This window comes from Ctenocephalides felis, unplaced genomic scaffold, assembly GCF_003426905.1.
Source record: "Ctenocephalides felis isolate EL2017-DRISC unplaced genomic scaffold, ASM342690v1 CF-g0.4_SCAFFOLD_01170, whole genome shotgun sequence".
NCBI classification, from domain to species: domain Eukaryota; kingdom Metazoa; phylum Arthropoda; class Insecta; order Siphonaptera; family Pulicidae; genus Ctenocephalides; species Ctenocephalides felis.
Window position 1 is genome coordinate 29,606,658 of NW_020537324.1, and position 20,283 is coordinate 29,626,940.

The 20,283-nt window shown below is 30.2% G+C and overlaps 1 protein-coding gene across 1 annotated transcript in view; it reads left to right on the forward strand.

Moving 5' to 3' along the window:
• The window catches only part of LOC113367071, a 140,829-nt gene extending 137,331 nt beyond the window's left edge, over positions 1-3,498 (forward strand). Inside the window, exon 4 of the mRNA XM_026608700.1 lies at positions 3,390-3,498. Coding sequence (XP_026464485.1) covers positions 3,390-3,498 — 109 coding nt within the window. The remainder of the gene's footprint in view (positions 1-3,389) is intronic.
• The last annotated feature ends 16,785 nt before the right edge of the window (positions 3,499-20,283 follow it).

Sequence of the window (20,283 nt, forward strand, 5' to 3'; positions counted from 1 at the left end):
TGGAACCCATAGGATGCGACCAAAATTTATACTTATTGTTAAAATCTCTATATAAAATATCTGATAATTTGATGTGCATATGTCTAATGATCATTTTTGACCGCCACATGGCATTTTTTTTCTAACTTTTTTATTAGATCTCTGAAACCGCTAGACCTGCCTTTATGAAAATCAATTCTTCATCTTGTCAATACAAGTAAAATGTTTTTTGAATTATTAAAATCGGACGCTCCGTTCTCTTTAAAAGTGAGTTACCGTTTTTGGCACTTTTTGCCCCGTATGTTCAGAACGGTTAGACCTGCCCACGCCAAAAACTAATCAGCACGTCTCCTTATCAATATGAATCGAATGTTTTTTGAATTATTTAAATCGGTTGATCGGTGAAATCGTCGACGAAAATTTGTATCCGCACACACACACACACACACACGCGCACACTCACATACACACACACAAATACATCCATTTTTTCTAAGGTATGCCAAAATGTTCAGAAACCTTAGAAACGTAAAAATATATAAAAAATTTCATTTTCGATTTTTTTGCGATAACTATAACTTGCACTACGGGAGTTAAATATTGCTCACAGATTTTTTATAATCTCAACTATTAATTCTTTCATCGACAGACGATCTATGTGTACGAGTGTCTCCTATCCTAGACATTCAGTGTCACTTGTTGGATATTTCTATTTTGTTATTGTTGTTTCTAGTTCTTTGTTTAATTTTTAGTGTTTAAATGCATCTTAATTCATGATGGTTGGAAATTATGATATTTTGTGTAACAATACTTGCGCAGCTCATCGACACGTACAGGAGCGTCATTTCTTTGAAAAATACTCTGGTATAAAAATAATTAATTACGATATCAGAAGTCTAAATTATATATCAAAAGTAGGAAAATATCTAATGTAGGTTAGGGCCTGGTACAAAGGTTCAATTCAGCTTTGATCACAATTACATTGTGATAACTAACCAAAATGTTCAGTACTCCCAGCTAAGTCATCGTTATAAAAATGTTTTGTTGATATTTTTCTGAAATTTGTCACCTAATCATCTCACTACATAGACAGGATAACAAGGGATGGCCAGGAGGCAAAAATATCCACAATTTCAAGTTTAATTTTAAAAACATTTTATCAAATAATAGCTACGCTATTTAATCAATGCGAATCAGATGAATTATTCGATAGAACCACAAAAAAATATCCACAATTGCAAGTTTAATTTTAAAAAGGTTTTATGAAATAATAGCTACGCTATTAAATCAATGCGAAGCAGATGAGTTATTAGATAGAACCAAACCAGTATTTTCATCAACTTTCACTACTTCATAAATCATTTTGGTAGTTACTCCTGTTTAATTTATAATAATCACTCATTATTACTTGCAAAACAATTATTACAAATACAAATGAGGTAAATACAGCTTCAGTTTTAAATACATATTTAATAGGTAATTTCTTTTAAGAATTGCACTGCATACAATATTCGTATGGAACTTTGTCAGAAGAATTCATCATCTGAATTAGTATAACCATTAAATTAATTTATATCTTGTAAAATTGCTTTTTTAGCTTATTGATGATTTACTATTTTCTCATTATCTCCACATTGCCAGTGTAAAGTTGTTTTGTTTTACTCCAACCGCATGTAAACTATTTTAGAGGTTATATAAAAAAACGGTTGAATCAAACTTAAGAACAACAGCACATCTAATATAAAAATTATATAACGTGTAATTAACTATTATACTTACGAAACAAAAAGACTACAACTAAAAAAATTACTTTAAAAAATACGGTAAAAAATTTGATAATGTGGCCATTTATCTTCTGATTGCGATATATGAATACTAAGGTGTCCATAAAAGTCCGCAAAATTTGTATCGGATTTAGATCTTTTATCCCGGAATGTCTCGGGTTTTCAAAAAGTATAGTATCAAATTGAATTTTTGCAATTACTTTATAATAAAACTATCCATCAAATATCATTTTACGAAAATCCAAAGGCGATAGTGTCAATAGCCTCTCACATTAATAAATTTAAAATTTCACTTTTAATTTAAAAAAAAATTAACAAAAATTATGACAATGAAACAATATGTTTTTCAAGTTAATTATAAAGAAAATTGAACAAAATTCCATATAAGGCTCATTCGAAAAAAACAGATTGAACAATATGAGCTTTAATATAACATTATAGATAACAGAAGAGCATAACTTGAACATAATCGAATGATAAAATTCTTACTAAAAGTTTGCAATTCTGATTAAAAATATTGATCATTAAACGTTTTTATTGTATCAATAAGTAGTATTATTATTTTAAAATCATATTTAAGCTTTTTGGCAATGAACCCCTTTTCCCCGTTCCGGGATTAGGAGAACTAAAAGTTGCCGTCCCGGTTTGACTTAAAGAAATTTGATACTATTTTGTAGTAAAGTAAAAATTGTGTTTTTTAGATAACGAAGGTGGACCTTTACACCCGTGGTTCTATATGTCCCTACTAGTAAATTAATATATTATAATTTTTCTGTATAAAAATTATTACCGAGCCGCTCATAACCATTACTTGCATCTGTTCGATTTGGGGAGATCCCCAAACGAAGAAACAATTGCCAAACACGTCTTTTAACAACCCTCACAGGCAATTTTCCAAATTTTCCGCAAGAAGTATCCGTTCGCGCATCGTGCAAAGGCAATATCCATCCAAGAAAAGAAAATTCTGCTCGCTCCATTACCTCCATTACCCGCGGCGGTTAACTCGCGCCGGACGACCGCACGAATTATTCGGCGAATCTCTCTCTTTCCGCGTTTGTATCGATCTTAATAATCACGATGGGGTCCCTGCCGAAAAGGAGTGAGTAGGCTGTTAATTCCTATGAATTATGACTCCGGTTTCGTGATTTCTCGTCCCCTTTCCTTTTGCGAAACTCCGACTTTAGCGGCAAATAATATTTGTGCGAATGCAGCAAAATAAAACAACACATACAACGAAAACGTGCGCGGTTTGCGATAACGCTGGCGGTAATAGATCGTTAATAACACACTAGCTTAAAAATGATATAATAAAATTTTTTTTTGAATATTTTTAGCAAATGAAAACAATATTGACATACTTTGACATTACTTTATTGAAAATAAATTTTTAAATGTAGTAATGGATTAGATATTAAGATCGGAAAATTTGAAGTTAACTGTTATAACTGAACTTTCTTCTTTTTTGGTATTATTTTGAACCATAATCAAAACCAAAGAGTCCTATTTGACTTATATTGGGCTGATTTGACTTCAAACTAAATCTGTTCTACAGATGGCAACCAAACCCGTTGTTCTATTTCTTATTATTACAAATTCTGTAATACAGCAAATATTTTTTATTTGCAGCTTTGCTAGATCAGGGATATTGCCACTTGCAGACAAATTTCTATCTATATTTCCAAGTAAAAACCGTCATCACTATTTCTCGACAACAGGCTACTCGAAGAAGGATTAAACCCAAGACTACTGACTCCAGTTGTGTTCTTGCCACTTACCTGCGAGAACAAGTGATACTGAAATTTTCTTAAAGGTAGGCCCCAATAACTTTCACAAACTTGATTTGACGATAATATATATTTGACATAATAGATAGACGAATCGAATTTTAGCAACATTTTAAATTCTGACGGTAGAACTTCATAGACCTATAATATTTCAGAACGATCATGAAGTGTATCATAGAAAACATTTCAAATTGTAAAATATACATTTTTTATGATTTATTACTAAGAAATAGATTTTTACCTAAAACTAATCCGTACGATACCAAGAAGCCCAAGATGCCTAAGAACAGTTTTTGAATTATAAAAATCATTTCACGAATTTTTACGAAAACTTCACAAAAAATTTTACAGTTTTCTGTAAATTCTAATTTCTCAAAAAACTTATCATAGCTAGCACTCGCTGAGTTTCATCGAATGGCTTCAACCGAATGAAAATTGGTACAGCCGTTTTTTGAGAGATGTAAGGGTAAATCTCGGAACACACACAAACAGTTATTCAATGTTGGAGTCAAACGGCTCAGAATGACTTGAAACGTCGAGAAGACATTCAATTTTAATGTCCGTTTTTCTAGTAAAAACGGTATGTAGGAAAATAAGCTTTTCTTTGTTTTGGTAAAAACAGTGGTAATAAGAATTATTACCCATTAATATTTCCAAAATTCGAAATTTATTACTTTGACTTTAAATAATTTGCTATTTTACAGACTAGCAATACCTATAGCTAGAATTGTGTGTAAAATTTTAAATGAGATCTAATATACTGAAGTGTTTAAGGTATAATAATACATTTTGTTTTTTTATTTTTATTTTCAAGCTCTAACAATCGCCATTGAATACCTGCGTGAATATTCTTAAATAATACAGTACGAGAATTTTCAAATACCATATACCATACATACTATATCTAGCAATACTTGTATTCTAATACTTTTAAAATGTTAAAGAAATATACTTGATTTAAAACTTATTCTTACATTTAATGTAATTTTAAAAACATTTTAAAATTTTGGAAACAATCCAAACAGTTTTTGGATCCTTTGGGAAGTAATTGTGAAACTTTTTTAATTGAAACTGGCCAAGATTGACCATTTTGCCCTAATTAGCCCGGCACCATTCGGTGTAAGGGGTATAAATGTATAAATATAAAATTACCTGTAACTTATAATAACTGAGAGACTAGCAAAAGTAATGAGAAGAGAAAGTTGTAGAGCGAAGATCAATATATATCGTAAATTAAATAGTTGTTGTATTCACTTTTCTTATGGTGATGAGAAATTCGTCAATCATAGTAATCGCCAACAGAAACACAACAGTGTATATTTTTAAAGGCCCTCTCATAAAATGAATAATATTACTTGCATAATATAATGCAACAAGCTTAAGGAGTTCTTAAAATATGTATATTTTATTATTCATATAAAATTACCTCAGAACTTTTTTACCTTCAAATTTCATGATAAAGACTCAGTAGATGTCTTATATTTTAAAACAATTTATTTATATTCATAATTACGGTCACTATTTTGTCAATTAATTTGTTAATTTTATCATAGACTATACAAAATATTGATTATAGATTACAAATTATTATCATTATGTATTAACGTCCATATCGTACCTCGCCTCTTTCCCCAATGCTAAGGTTATCAAGGAATCCCATCTAATGGCACGTGTGTGTGTGTATTTTCGGCCCCATCCCGTGGGTTGCGACCACCTGGCTTATGTGATAAATTACCATTACCTATGTAGTCAGGCCTAGAATTCTCATGCGGAATACATTTGACAACGAAATGCATTAAGCCGAGACCCTCTTGTTCGCCCTCGGGCACTTTACTCGTCTGAAATCTAGACAGAGAATATATTTATGATTAATATCAATCGCATGATGCGAAACAAGTGACTCGCCGTTTCTCATTAGGATCAGGATTATACTTAAGTGTTAAAGCAGCCATTAAATGTGAGAGACGTGATGACGTTATTTTTATATTTTGATGGATTTGAAATGAAGCATCAAAGACTACTAGGTAAAGGCACGAGGCAGGCAATATTTTTAGTAGATTTAATGTTTCCAAATGTTTAATATGATATTTTTCTATTTAACAGCAATCAGAATTTGGTCTATTAATAGGAAGCTTATTACTAAGTAACGATGCCATTAGAAGACAAATCCAATGTTTTTTCTAGATTACAGATATGTTTACCGAATTATTTTTGTACGTTATTAGAAGGTAACTTTACTGTGGACTTGCAAATTGGGGTATTGCAGCGATGCCCAATGGGTTTATTGTTACTGGGTTTCGATAAGAAGTTCTAGTTTATTTCATCAATTCTAAGGAAACAATCTAACATTTCAAGGTGTATTGCAAATGCACCTTGGTATGTCAGCAACCGAATACTACATAACAATCTAAAAATCGATATTGTCCAGGAGGTAGTGAAAAACAGAAGTAGAATTCATGACGATAAGATCATCAACCACAATAACCGCACATTAATTCCCGTATTACAAGCATCACATATTAGAAGATTGAAGAAGAAGCATCCCTTCGATCTAGTGCAATAAAATTGAATAGCCTACTGGGATGATCTCCATCATGTCACTTTTTTATCCGTACGATTTGTAAAACAATGAACTTAAATGACCGCAAAAGAATGAATTAGTAAAAGAAAGAGCTTATAGAATTTTTTTCTGATTGCTTTTTAATTATTGTAAAAAAAAATGTTATGGCGCAAATGCTGCATTTGTTTTATTATTTTCATTATAATTATTTACGGGGGACAGTAAAATATTCTTCTGATTCAGACATTTTTAAATCAAGATTTGTACTACATTGTAACTTTAAAATGTTTATCTATGCCAATTTCCTTGTTGGCGCCGGTACGCATTCAACGTTGATGCCGGTACGCATAGTTAAAATGTTATAGTTTAGTACATCCTGATGTCAAGCAGTTGTGACAAAGATTTGCGCTTGGAAATATAAATAGCAATATAATTCAAAGTAAAAATTGTCTTAAGGGGAGGGGGTTTGCTTTAGAGACTTAAAATCGATTTTTTTTGCAAAAATGTTCCAAAACTAGCTAAGAATATATATCTAAATATTCAGAAACAAATTCAAATAATTTTCGGAATTACAAAACAAATAGTAAGCAAAGGTGAAGTATGTATACGAGCGAAACGAAAACTTCGATTTCTCGGTTTTTAATTTTTTCGAGTCTTCCTAAATGACGGGAAAGATAGAAAAAAACCTAAACGACGTATCGAAACGAGACAAAATTTACTATATTCAGGATTAAATTATATTCTAGTTGAACCTAAAAAAACTTAAGAAAAAGTTATAATTACTAATTTTAATAATAACGAATTTTTTTACTTGATATAAGTTTTTTTCCATTTATTAACTTCTTTAAGAAGAAATTGAAGTTATCACCATATTATCGATTAGCTAGTTTTATTTTTTTTCGAGATATCACATACTTCTGAAGCGTTTGGTAAATTTATTTTATAAAATATGTGCATATGTGAATGCATATTTACTTTTCGTCATCGTTTTTCAGAAAATTACAACAACAATTTTAATATGCTAAAATCTTTTTAATTAGGCCTATATGATATAGTTTCGTATGATTTTGAGCTCATTCTCCTATATAATACATATTCAAAAAACTATTACTGGTTCAAACCAAAAGTACAAATATTTATTATTAAGTGACTTCTGGGTCATCCAACAGTACAAAAAATCGGACATTTGATATATATTGACACAGAAACTGCAGAACCTGATCATTTATGATGATGCACGTTTTGTAATATGCACTTTCATACGAAATTTTAAATATAGAATTTATTATTTTTATAAATTTTTGATAGTATTGTCCATCAGATTCAAATTTCATTCTGTGGATTTAAATAAAAGATACAGCAAAGCGTAGCCGGGTATGCTAGTATATATAATAATAATAGTAATAAATGGTAGTCTGCTCGAAAGCTGGTCCATGGTGTCAGTCACCACAAATAAAAGCTTTCCTTACCATTCGTCGTCTATCATTCCTATTATCACTATCCCCTCCCCTTTTGCACTTTTTTATGTATTTTTCTTCCCAAACTTCTAATTCCATGCTTCCTGATCCCGCGCTTCAACTTTCAGTTCTTTGTATTTCTCTTCTCGGGTAACTTGTCAATCGTCTGCATTCTTCTTCTTCCCACGCTCTTCAGTCCTTCTATTTTACCCTCGACGACGTCGTGCATGAGGCACTCTTTATAAGAACGTGTCCGATCCAGTTTCCTTTTCTGGTCAAGGGTTCTACACAGTAGAGTTCTTTTTTTGCTCACTCCTCTGAGGACTTCTTCATTTGTTATCTTGGCTAGTATATATAAATATAAATATGATTTTGTAGTTATTTTTGATGTTGAGATATATGAGTAAGTTCTTGTAGGGGAAAAAATAAAAAGCAAAGATTTTTAAAATAATCTTTAATTCCGTTGGAATTAAATATATATATATATATATATATATATATATCGTATATATATATATATATATATATATATATATATATATACGAGGTGTGTTCAAAAAGTACCCGGAATTACTAATAATTAAATTTCGCGGGTCTGGAGTGTCTGATTGTCAAAATTTTTTAACTTCCCGTAGGGTAAGTTATAGTAATCGTCCAAAAATCGAAATCAAAAATTTTTACATTTCTCGACGTTTTGAAGGTTTCTGAACATTTTGGCATACCTCAGAAAAAATGGATGTGTGTGTGTGTGTGTGTGTGTGTGTGTGTTTTGTATGTCCGCGTTTTTTCGTCCACGTTTTCGGGCGCACGGATCAACCGATTTGAATGGTTTAAAAAACATTCGATTCCTATTGATAGGGAGATGTGCTGATTAGTTTTTGGCAAAGGCAAGTCCAGCCGTTACGGAGATATGGAGCAAAGAGTGCAAAAAATAGAAAGCGAATTTTTGAGAGAACGGATCAACCGATTTGAATGGTTTAAAAAACATTCGATTCCTATTGATAGGGAGATGTGCTGATTAGTTTTTGGCAAAGGTAGGCCCAGAGGTTTCGGAGTTACAGAGCTAAATTTAAAAAAAATGGCTGTTTTTGAGAGAACTAAGCGTCCGATTTAAATGATTCAAAGAACTTTCTGCTTTTTTCAACAAAACAATTGATTTTGGAAAAAAAATTTTTTTGTTTCTAATTTTTTTTTAAAAAAATTTTTTTGTAATTTTGGACTAAAAATTCAAAAAATCACCCAAGCTAAGCACAGTCTAAGCGCCACTCTGGTAGAAATGTTTACGCAAGTGCGTTTAGACTGTTTGTGTACTGGAGCACTTTTCCAATTTTGTGAAAATTATTGAAAAATGTGAAAATGCCGCCAAACTGAGCACAGTATAAGTGTAAATGTCGCACAGAATTATTTGCAAATGCGTTTAGACTGTGACTATGCGGGAGCACTTTTTCAATTTTGTGTAAATTTGGCAACTATTTTTTTTTGGAATTTGATTCGAAATAAAATGACGAATGTTCTGCAGATGATAAATTGATTTATTTATAATTAACTTTCCATAGGGTAAGTAATCGCAAAAAAATCGAAAATGAAAATTTTTATATATCTTCACGTTTCAGAGGTTTCTGAATATGTTGGCATACCTTGGAGAAAATTGATGTATGTGTGTGTGTATGTGTGTGTGTGTGCGTGCATGTGTGTGTGTTCGGATACAAATTTTCGTCGACGATTTCGGGAACACGGATAAAGCAATTTGAATAATTCAAAAAACATTCTAGCCGTTCCGAAGATATGGGGCAAAAGGGCCAAAAACGGTAACTTAGTTTTTAAGAGAACGGAGCGTTCGATTTGTATAGTTCAAAAAACATTTTACTTGTATTAACAAGATGAAGATTTGATCAAATTTTCATGAAGATAGGACTAGCGGTTTCGGAGATCTAGTAAAAAAAACTAAAAAAAAATAACATTTGGCGGTCAACAATAATCATTAGACATTAGACATATGCATATCAAATTATCAGATATTTTATTGAGATTTTTACAATAAGTATAAGTTTTGTTTACATTCCTATGGGTTCCGTACCATTGTTTTTCTGTTAGACAGCGACGCGGCGCTTACGCGCTTTATATTTTGTCTCTATGCAGTTAAAGCAGTACGATTGCTTTGAAAAAAAGTTCAGATCTTCCAAAATATATCAAAATGAAGATAACATTTTTTCCAAAAAAAAATTTTATAAAAAAATTGTTTAAAATTTTTTTTAAAAAAAATTTTATTTTCAAAAAAAGTAATTTTTTGTCCAATTTAAAATTTCTAAAAAATCTCATTTTTTCGAAGTAAAATTTTTTCAAAATGTTAATCGTTTTTAAAAAAATAATAATTTTTGGTACGGGAAGTTCCAGCAATTTGCCTCAAGGCACGATGCCTTAATTGCCTTAAGACAGAATTCCACTTACAGCTAGTTTTTATTGTGTTGGTATACATGCCCCTAAAGTATGATGAAATTTTCAGCTATATTCACTGTTTACTTTGTCTGTGGTAGTCGCTAAGGTTCGACGTGTTTTTCTGAGCTCGGCGATTTTTACAATGGAAGAATTGAAAAGTCAAAGAATTTGTATTAAATTTTGCGTAAAAAATGAAATAAAGTGTTGCAAAGTGCAAAAATTCACCAGATATGGCTCCGTGTGACTTTTTCCTATTCCCAAAGTTGAAGAGACCCATGAAAGGACGGCGGTTTTCCTCGATTGAAGAAAATCGCTGAGAGTGCTCAAGGACATATCAAAAAGTGAATATCAAGGGTGCTTCGAAAATTGGAAAAAACGCTGGCATAAGTGTATTATATCTGGGGGGGACTACTTTGAAGGGAACCACATTATTGTAGACGAATAAATAAATATTTTTTTGAAAAAACGAAAATTCCGGGTACTTTTTGAACAGACCTCGTATATTGAATGGTAGAGTCTTGGATTTGTGTATATTTTGTAGAGTTTCGAACAAGAATCCAAAAATAATACAAAATAAAAAACAAGAAAAGTTTTTAATAAACAATTTCTTTATTTAATTATTTGTTTTACTGTCGACGTTTCGGAACTAGGTACGTTCCATCTTCAGGACATCTGTCAAGAAACACGATCTTGATGAGATTTTAGCAAACAATATGTTTAGGAAAAGAAAATAGATTTTTCTTAAATAATAAATTAATTGCAAAAAAAATATATATATAATAATGTGCAGAAATATGTTAATATGATCACAATGAAAATGATAAAAATGATAAAAATAAATGAGTGGATTATCAGAACAGGATATTAAACATAATAGAAAATTTTTTGAAAGTTATGGAAAAATTTTTTAAGAAAAGGTTAATGACAAAGTTGAATTAATTACCTGTATGTTTGAATATATGTTAGCACTTTTTCACTAAACAAGAAAAGTAATTAGTAATTAGTAATTTTGATTTACAAAATCTAATTATTCGGTGGAAAATTAACTCACAAATTCATTTTTGTTAAAAAACTTGTTTAGTGAAAAAGTGCTAACATATATTCAAACATACAGGTAATTAATTCAACTTTGTCATTAACCTTTTCTTAAAAAATTTTTCCATAACTTTCAAAAAATTTTCTATTATGTTTAATATCCTGTTCTGATAATCCACTCATTTATTTTTATCATTTTTATTATTTTCATTGTGATCATATTAACATATTTCTGTACATTATTATATATATATATATATTTTTTTTTGCAATTAATTTATTATTTAAGAAAAATCTATTTTCTTTTCCTAAACATATTGTTTGCTAAAATCTCATCAAGATCATGTTTCTTGACAGATGTCCTGAAGATGGAATGTACCTAGTTCCGAAACGTCGACAGTAAAACAAATAATTAAATAAAGAAATTGTTTATTAAAAACTTTTCTTGTTTTTTATTTTGTATTACTTTTGGATTCTTGTTCGAAACTCTACAATATATATATATATTATATATATGTATATATATATATATATATATATATATATATATATATCTACATGAAAAATAAATGTACGAGACAAGAAACCAAAAAAGTGTGTGGTTCAGTGAACAGTTGCGATTTCGAATTACCATTTTAGCTATGAATAAATTTCCAAGTGTGACTTTTGCGCGAGGGTTTCAAACCAAAAACTCAATTCGATGATAACTTTATAATCTGTTTTGATTATCTAATTCGATAATCCAGTGAAAACGGGATGTGGTGTTGTTGCATTTTATTTAATCTCGCTGTAGGCGTCATTAGACGCCTCCGGCATAATTGTACAATCGGAAGCAAGCTATTTGATCAAGACGGGAGTGCTGCTTTCAGAAAGGTAAATATGAACCAGATTCCCTTTGATAGTAAATCTAAATTCTATCCTTTAGCATAATAACTCAAGCATAAATTATTCATCTGTATGATTAGGGATTGGATAATATGATAATTGGTATACTGCCATTTTTAACTATTTGGGTAAATAAGTTGACTGGTAATGCAAACTGGACTGATAAATAATGATGTTTGTCGAGGATTCTGTATTTTGAACTGTTTTATATTTTCATTGTTAGTGACTTTCATACATTATTTAAAACACTTTTCTAGCTTTATTCTATTTAGCTAGAGCGTCCATGTTTGTGTACAAAACTAAAATTAATAGATTTGTTTTTTTTCATGATAATTATTATATCAACTTCTCGCGGGGTAAGTTGTAGTAATCACAAAAAAATTAAAAAAGAAAATTTTTGCTTTACGTTTCACAAGTTTCTAAATATTTTGGCATGCCTTAGAAAAAATGAATCTGTGTATATGTGTACGTATGTTTGGATAAAATTATTTGGTTACGATTTCGGGCAAAGATTCGATTCCTATTCATGAAAAGATGTGCTGATTAGTTTTTGGCGAAGACAGGTGTAGCCGTTTCTAAGATACGGGACAAAAAGTGCCAAAAATTGTAATTCAGTTTTTAAGTGAACGAAACGTTTGATTTGAATAATTCAACATTTTGCTTGTTTTGACGAAGTGAAACCCTGATCAAATTTTTGGAATGGCAGGTTTTGCGGTTTTGGATATACAGAGAAAAAAAGAAGAAAAAAACGATATTTGCGGTTAAAAATGATCATTAGACATATGCTAATCAAATTATCTGATATTTCATAAAAATTTAAAAAATGACTACAAATTTTGTTACGATTTTATTGGGTTCCGTACCAAGATTTTTAAGTTTTAAAGTTTACTTGTATGTATTCACCAAATATCAAAGTTTGCAGATTTTTTTTTCAAAATTTTCCACAATATACAAAGTTCTATACTTTAAATATAAATTTTAAATTTAAAATAAATTTTAGAAATGTATATATAATTATGTGTTAGAAATGTATATATAAATATGTGTTGTTATAAGCGAAAGAAATATATCCTCAGATAAATTTGGCATGTTAATGTAAACATTCTCAAGTGTTCGCTATATTGTGACGGATTAAAGGGGTTGATACTCTCCTTTCTTAGGGTATTGCAACGACTTCCATTATTACATCTAGCGTTGCATCCCGAACGAAAGGGTTACACCAGCTCCTAACCCGACTTCTACAACCACCCTGTAATTACCTGTGGAAAAGCCAACTAACTACGCGAATGAAACAGAATGCACTTTTAGTTTATTTAATTATTACTAATTATTGTTACAGATCTGAGGGCATGGCTGTGCCTACGCACAGCCATATTCTATACTTAAATCCTAATGTACTGAATTATTATTATTAATTACTATACTAGCGGAGTATAGTATTCCGGACATAACGGAGTATACTAAATGGTAACGGAGAACGAAGGGAATAGCTTTTAAAACAATAATACATCTGACCTTTGCTGGAACGGGTTCTTCTCTCCTGGCACAACACACACACCACTATACACAAAGCGGGTCCAGCGCCTGGCGCATGGACCCACTGACCTCTTCAGAGGATGATACAATTCTTAATGCTGACATTTCAACCCCAGACTAGACCTTATATTTTGCTGGCACCCTAGTAGACGTAGGTGGGGGAGTTAGTTGCACTGGTGGTTATGCAACAATTTTGACGACAATACCAATTGTCGTTACAATATAATTTGAGCGATATAAAATATATATATAGTATTTATTATAATTATCTATTTGAAAGTATTTAAGGGGGTTGTTCGGTTTTTATTTTTTTCGATTTTGAGATTTTTTGATATTATGAAAGTTAAAAACCTTAGTATTATTTAAAACAAATCATCTCATTATCTATTTTAAGACGAAGTTATAGGTATATATCTCTGTATGTATGATCCTCTGAAACCGTTTTTTTCATAGCTCCGCGAGCTATTGTATGTCAGCTGCTCTCTTTTTCATTATAATACCTCATGCACATGATCTTTTTAATGTGTCAGCATCTTAGAACACCATGGTGTATTTAGTACATTAAATTAAATGGTTTATTTAGTACATTATATTAAAAACTTTAAATACGTTTTTCTCAAATTGACTTTTTTCAATGCGGTGCCACAAATTAAAAAAAAACTACAAATCGGATCGACTTGCATTTTTTTTAATTTGTTTACCACTGCAATACCCGGGGTCTCAAACAACTTGATAACATTACGCAAAAAAAATTTGCGAAGCTTCTCGCCCCAAAAAAGGCTTTTTTCAACACTTTTTTTTTAAATAGCTGCCATTTTTTTCCTTCTTGCTTTTTTTTCTTTCATTTTGGTAGGGGGACTGGATTCAAACTTCTTCTTCAACGTAGTTTCTTCTTTTTTGTTTCAGGCGATGCGCAACAGATTTATCTGTGGCACCGCAAAAGAGATTGATTTTGCAATGCCCACTTTGGCGCCCCCTGGTTAACAAACGACAGCGAAAAAAAAGAAAATTTTGTAATATTATATGATTTTGTAATTTTTGTTTTAAAAAAACGCATGTCTCTATGATAAATACATTTCGAGAAAAACAAAAACAAATACCTTGCATTTTTTGTAAAAAGAAAACGAACAACCCCCTTAAAACGATTGTTATTAATCAGGAATCAATATTTATTTTATTATTTTATTAGAGCCCACCCTCCAGAGAAAATAGTTATGTTACTTGTCACTTTTGTGAAATAACCGCACGAGTTGGAAGTCACAAATTGGCAAAAAGCTATTCAGATCCTTACTGTTCTATCGAGTCATTTACATTATATCAACTTCTAAATTCTAACCTCCAAATAGCGCATGTTGATGCAACTTGCCTTAAGGCAAAATGTCGCCTAATAATGTTATCGTTAGTATTATCTTCATCTCCTGTTTGTGATTCAATTTCGCGCTGCGCGTACTTACTTTCATAGCTCATCGTGTTATGTAGCTGATGTTCTGTATCGTATTTCTTTCCGTATAAAATCCTCCGGCATTCGATCCGTTCAAAGCATTTCAGGTCAGAGATAAGCGAATGCCAGGAATGAGACTAATAAATAAAACAGATGTTTTGCATATCGAACCAATTTAATATATTGTATCTCATATATTCGGAGTATACCGGCAGGCCGGCAGCAACGTGCATATATAATCATGTGATGGATCAAAGTACTTTTGTGTTTGTGGGATCAATCACTTTCTATCTAGATCGGCAAACGCTGTCTTGGCGAAAAATATGTTAAGGGAAATAATTATTTTAACAATTATTTGACAGAACCTGGCAGCAATTTTCAATACATCATTTTCGTATTCTATTCTCGATTTTTTATTTGATGTTTTTGAACAACGATCAGACTTAAGGGTCTCGTGAGTTGTTGTGATGAATCACTTACAAACTAAGTAAGTTTTTTTTATAGCTGTCAAACTCATCAGAGGTCACATTTCTATATTATGACTATTATTAGTTAAATTTTTGTAATAGTGATGACTTTTTGTGTTAATGCAGCATATCCGGGCAAGGCAGTGGCGGATCCAGCTTCGGCGTCAGGGGGGGGTCATAATTGAAAATTTTTTATAGTCCTCAATGAGTATGTAACAAAATTACTATATATATATATATATATATATATATATATAAGGTAGAGCTGGGCTTCGCGGGTAAAAAGGTCCACCACCTTTGTTGTTACGGATTTCTTTACAACAATATTTGAAAGTGGAAGGAAAAATGTACAACTAGCCATCACTCTGATTCTTACGACGTTAAAAGAAGCATTTTTACAAGAGATAAATTAAATAAATATTTATTTCAACTTTGCTGGTGAATATTTTGGACAAAATATCAAATTAAGGTTATATATAGAGTTATCTCTGTAAAAATGTATCTATAAAATTCATATTTTTCATTGGTTGAATAATGTAGCTAAACCCCTTTAAAATTAAAAATAGTAAATTGGATTGTTTGTCCTCTCGCCGTCCGATTTTACTCCGTCTATGGGGTCAGATGCTTTTTATTTGATGTGTCCTATTGGTTGTTATGTTTTTTGTTTAGTTTTTATAATATAATTGCTCAAAGTTAAATTGGACCCGCGTAACCTTATATATGTGTATTTTTTTTAAAAATAATCTGCGTCTTTGACGTGAGTCAAATTTTGACCTTTCCTCGACGTTTTCTCGTCTGAACCGATGTTAAAATTTAAAAACTATAAAATGAAACTGGATATCGCTTGCGTTGATTAGTTTTTTGAAAATTGGTCGATCCGTTTCTTTACTATTGGCAGAAAAGTGCTAAAATTATCGTCCATGTTTTTGTCAAAAATTCTTAGCCGTTTTTGCTCAAACTATTCGATTGATATTATTTGGAAATAAATGGTTTCTGGCGAAGATCGGTCAAGTTGTTTCTTTTTCATAATAGGTTGTCATTTTTTTGCGATTTAAGTGAAACTTTACATGGCGATAGAGTTTCTGCTCTAAATGAACGTACTAAACTAGGCCTGCGACAAGTGGTTTACTTATGATAATTAAAGTTTTGGATGATTTTCCATCAATGTGTATTATTCAAACCATTTTTCAAAAATCACTACTATATTTGAAAAAAATTGCAATAGTTTCTCATTTCAAAATGGTTTACAGCGATGGACAAAACGTGGACAAAAAATGCGGACATACAAAATACACACACACACACATATAAATTTTTTCTGATGTATGCCAAAGTATTCAGATATCTTCAAAACGTCGAGAAATGCAAAAAAATTCATTCAAATCTAAAATGATTTTTTGCATTTCTCGACGTTTTGAAGATATCTGAACACTTTGGCATACCTCAGAAAAAATAGATGTGCGCGTGTGTGTGTTTTGTATGTCCGCATTTTTTTGTCTACGTTTTAGGGCGCACATATCAACCGATTTGAATGGTTCAAAAAACAATCGATTCCTATTGATAGGAAGATGAGCTGATTAGTTTTTGGCGAAGGCATGTCCAGCAGTTACGGAGATAAAGAGCAAAGAGTGCAGAAAATAGAAATCGAGGTTTTGAGAGAACGGAGCATCCGATTTGAATGACATAAAAAACATCCAATTTGTAATGATTGGGAGAAGATATGATTAGTTTTTGGCAAAGGCAGGTCCAGCCATTTCAAAGATACAGAGACAAATGTGCAAAAAATGGTAGTTTTTGAGAGAACTGAGCGACCGATTTGAATGATTCAAAAAACTTTCTGCTTGTTTTGACAAAATAATTGCCTTTGAAAAAAAATTGTTTCAATTTTTTTATTTCAATTTTTTTTTTGTATATCGAAAATAATTCAGATTTTAATTTTAATTCTGACTTAAGTTTAAAACTTATATACTTTAAATAAATGGTTTTAACTTTGCAATTCAGTTTATATAATTTTTATAAATATTTACTGAAAGTTCATGCATAAAGGCTACTCACAATCAGTTTATTTTTTTGATTTTTGATTGATTTTTTTTTCCTAAACTGTAATAAAACATATTTTTGCAATACGATTAGAAAATCTTTAAATTTTAGGGTTTTTGATTCCGCCATTCGTCTACAATCAGTTAAATATTCGAGTTGTAAAATATGTTTGGTAACAAAATACATAAATAAGATCATTATGAAGTAATTTTGTTGTTGAATTAGTGTTTTATCTAAGTCCTAAAACAGGCTCAGGGGGGGGTCATGACCCCCGTGACCCCCCCCCCCCCTGGATCCGCCACTGGGGCAAGGGCTATTTTTACTAGGAAACGTTGTATCTATATTTATAAATGAAAACCGATATTACTACTGCTTGACATCACACTGCCCAAAGCGGGTATCGAACCCGGGAACCTCTGATTCAGATCCTGAAATATCTAAATTCTGAGCAAATAAGACAAAGTCAAATTTAAGATTGCCTTTTTGTCTTACTCCATTCATTTTTGTTTTATATTTAATTCATAATTGTAATAAATACAATATAATAGTCACAATATTTAATATTTAAAAATAAAAATACTTTAAAGTCATCTGACTAATGACAGTGATTTTGAGACTAAAAGTTGAATTGAAACTTTTTTCTTAACTTGGCTTTAATAATATTCTGTCGGAGTTTTTTTTCGAAATAAGTTTGGATAGTTTTGATGATCGATTTGAAGAACACGTCTTTATTTATATGTAAACGAATTTGCTTATTTAATTTTGAAATGAAAAATAAATATTTGATCCATTTATTTGAAGGTAAATTAAGCAAAAACTTAATATTTATCATATAAAATAAATATTATTTGAAATAATTGAAAAAAAATATCGAAGAAAATCAAAAATCGGAATGGAATATCGAAATTTTAATTTCAATTTCATATAACAATATATATTATATATTAAGAAACTACAGAAACGGCATCCAAATACTAATCATATATTTCTGGATAATAAATAACAAAATATTTTCTGTTTCTGATATAGATATTATTCATTAGATTGATATTTTTAAAATACGATATTAATTTTTGTACTTTATATTTTTTTTGTTATAAAATATCCTTACCTCAAAAGTCGCACTACAAATATTTTCTTGATCAATAATCATTTAATAAAATTATTACCTTTTTATACTACTTTATATACATATTATAAGCATAACATGTGCAGACAATTAGCCTAAAAGAACAGTTTATAACAATGGCGTATATTTTGCCTTGTAATTTATCATGGTTAAATAATTAATTATATAAAATCCCGGTAGACCAAAATCTAATTGCTCGCAAATACTACCCTAAAAATTTAAATCCTATTTTATATGAGCACATATGGTAATATAAAACTTGTTTGCGTGGGTAGGTAAATGAATGCAGGGCCAAAGTCTCGAGATATGCATATATATTTGTATAATATTAGTAATTAGAAATTTTTTTTTTTAAATATCTTTATGTTAACAAAACAATTACTTTAACGCATTAAAATATTTTATTTAGTACATTAGAAAACAAATCTAACCTAGCTAAGAAAAATACGAAAAAGAGAGGAAAATTCTATACAAGGACGAAAAATCTTTCATGAAGATTTATTGTTAATTTTCTTAAAAATTATGTTTTGCGTATATTGTTATATTATATTTATGAACTTTGTTTAAATGTTTATGACAGTGAAAATCGTTTTGAACGAATTTTGGCGTTTATAGCTATTGTCCTGGAGAGTTCTTTAGTATGATTTGATTTTATAATTATATTATATTACATTTTATATTTGAGGACATTATTTCAGTATTATCCGTAGACAAATGTCCAAATTACCATGTGATTTGCTTTTCTCCAAGATAACAAAATTAGTGCTGATCAAAAAAAAGTGGCACGACCATTCCCAGTCTCCCCTAATTAGTATATAATTTTATAAAAAGTACATAAAGTGTTGGTAAAATATTTTAATTTTTTTATACAGAAATTTAATATAATAATGTTTAAAATATTTTTTAAACTACATATACATTCTACTTTAATCCTTTGAACTAAATAAATCTACATACATTTTGAGCTTCAGTTCAATCTTTTAAAAACTATATTAGGGCTGTTTTATAAGTAGTATAAATTATTTCAAGATATACATATACGTATAATCATTATATTTCATGTAAAATACTGCTGTAAACAAATTGCCATAATTAAAGTATTGTTGCAAAACTTACCACCTGTTTTTGACATTAGGCACATTTAACGTTGTGCAAAATTTTTTATATATAGACATACTTAAGTAGCATTTTCGTAATAATTTTGGCTTATTTTTGACCGGCTTTGAATCTAACTGCTCCTAAATAAAAATCTTAAGTACATTTACATTTCTACATCTGTCAAACTGAATTATATAATCTCATCTGTCAAACATACTATATCTTTATCTTGTATTATTTGCTGCTTTTTGGCAATAATAATGTAGACATCACATTTTTCTTATTCATAATCACGAATATATTATATTCTAATATTGTCTAGGCTCATGATTTAACCTAAATTCAAATTTAAAGTGAATTAACATTTCTGGCAGGTGTCAAAATGATTTTGATATCAAACAAAAATCTGTTGTTTTTTGCATTTTTTCCATTTATCTCTACAATATTACTACAAGATTTATAGTTCATCAAATCTTAAAAGTTTTCCTTGACAAACTCTACAAAGATTTATTAAAATCTGAATAACCGTTTAAAAAGAGTTGGGATTCATACATACATACATCCGCATAGAAGAATTTTATATAATATATTTTAAACTTTTTAAAATCGTTCTGATAGCATTTTTATAGTGCTAATATATTGACCTAAAATG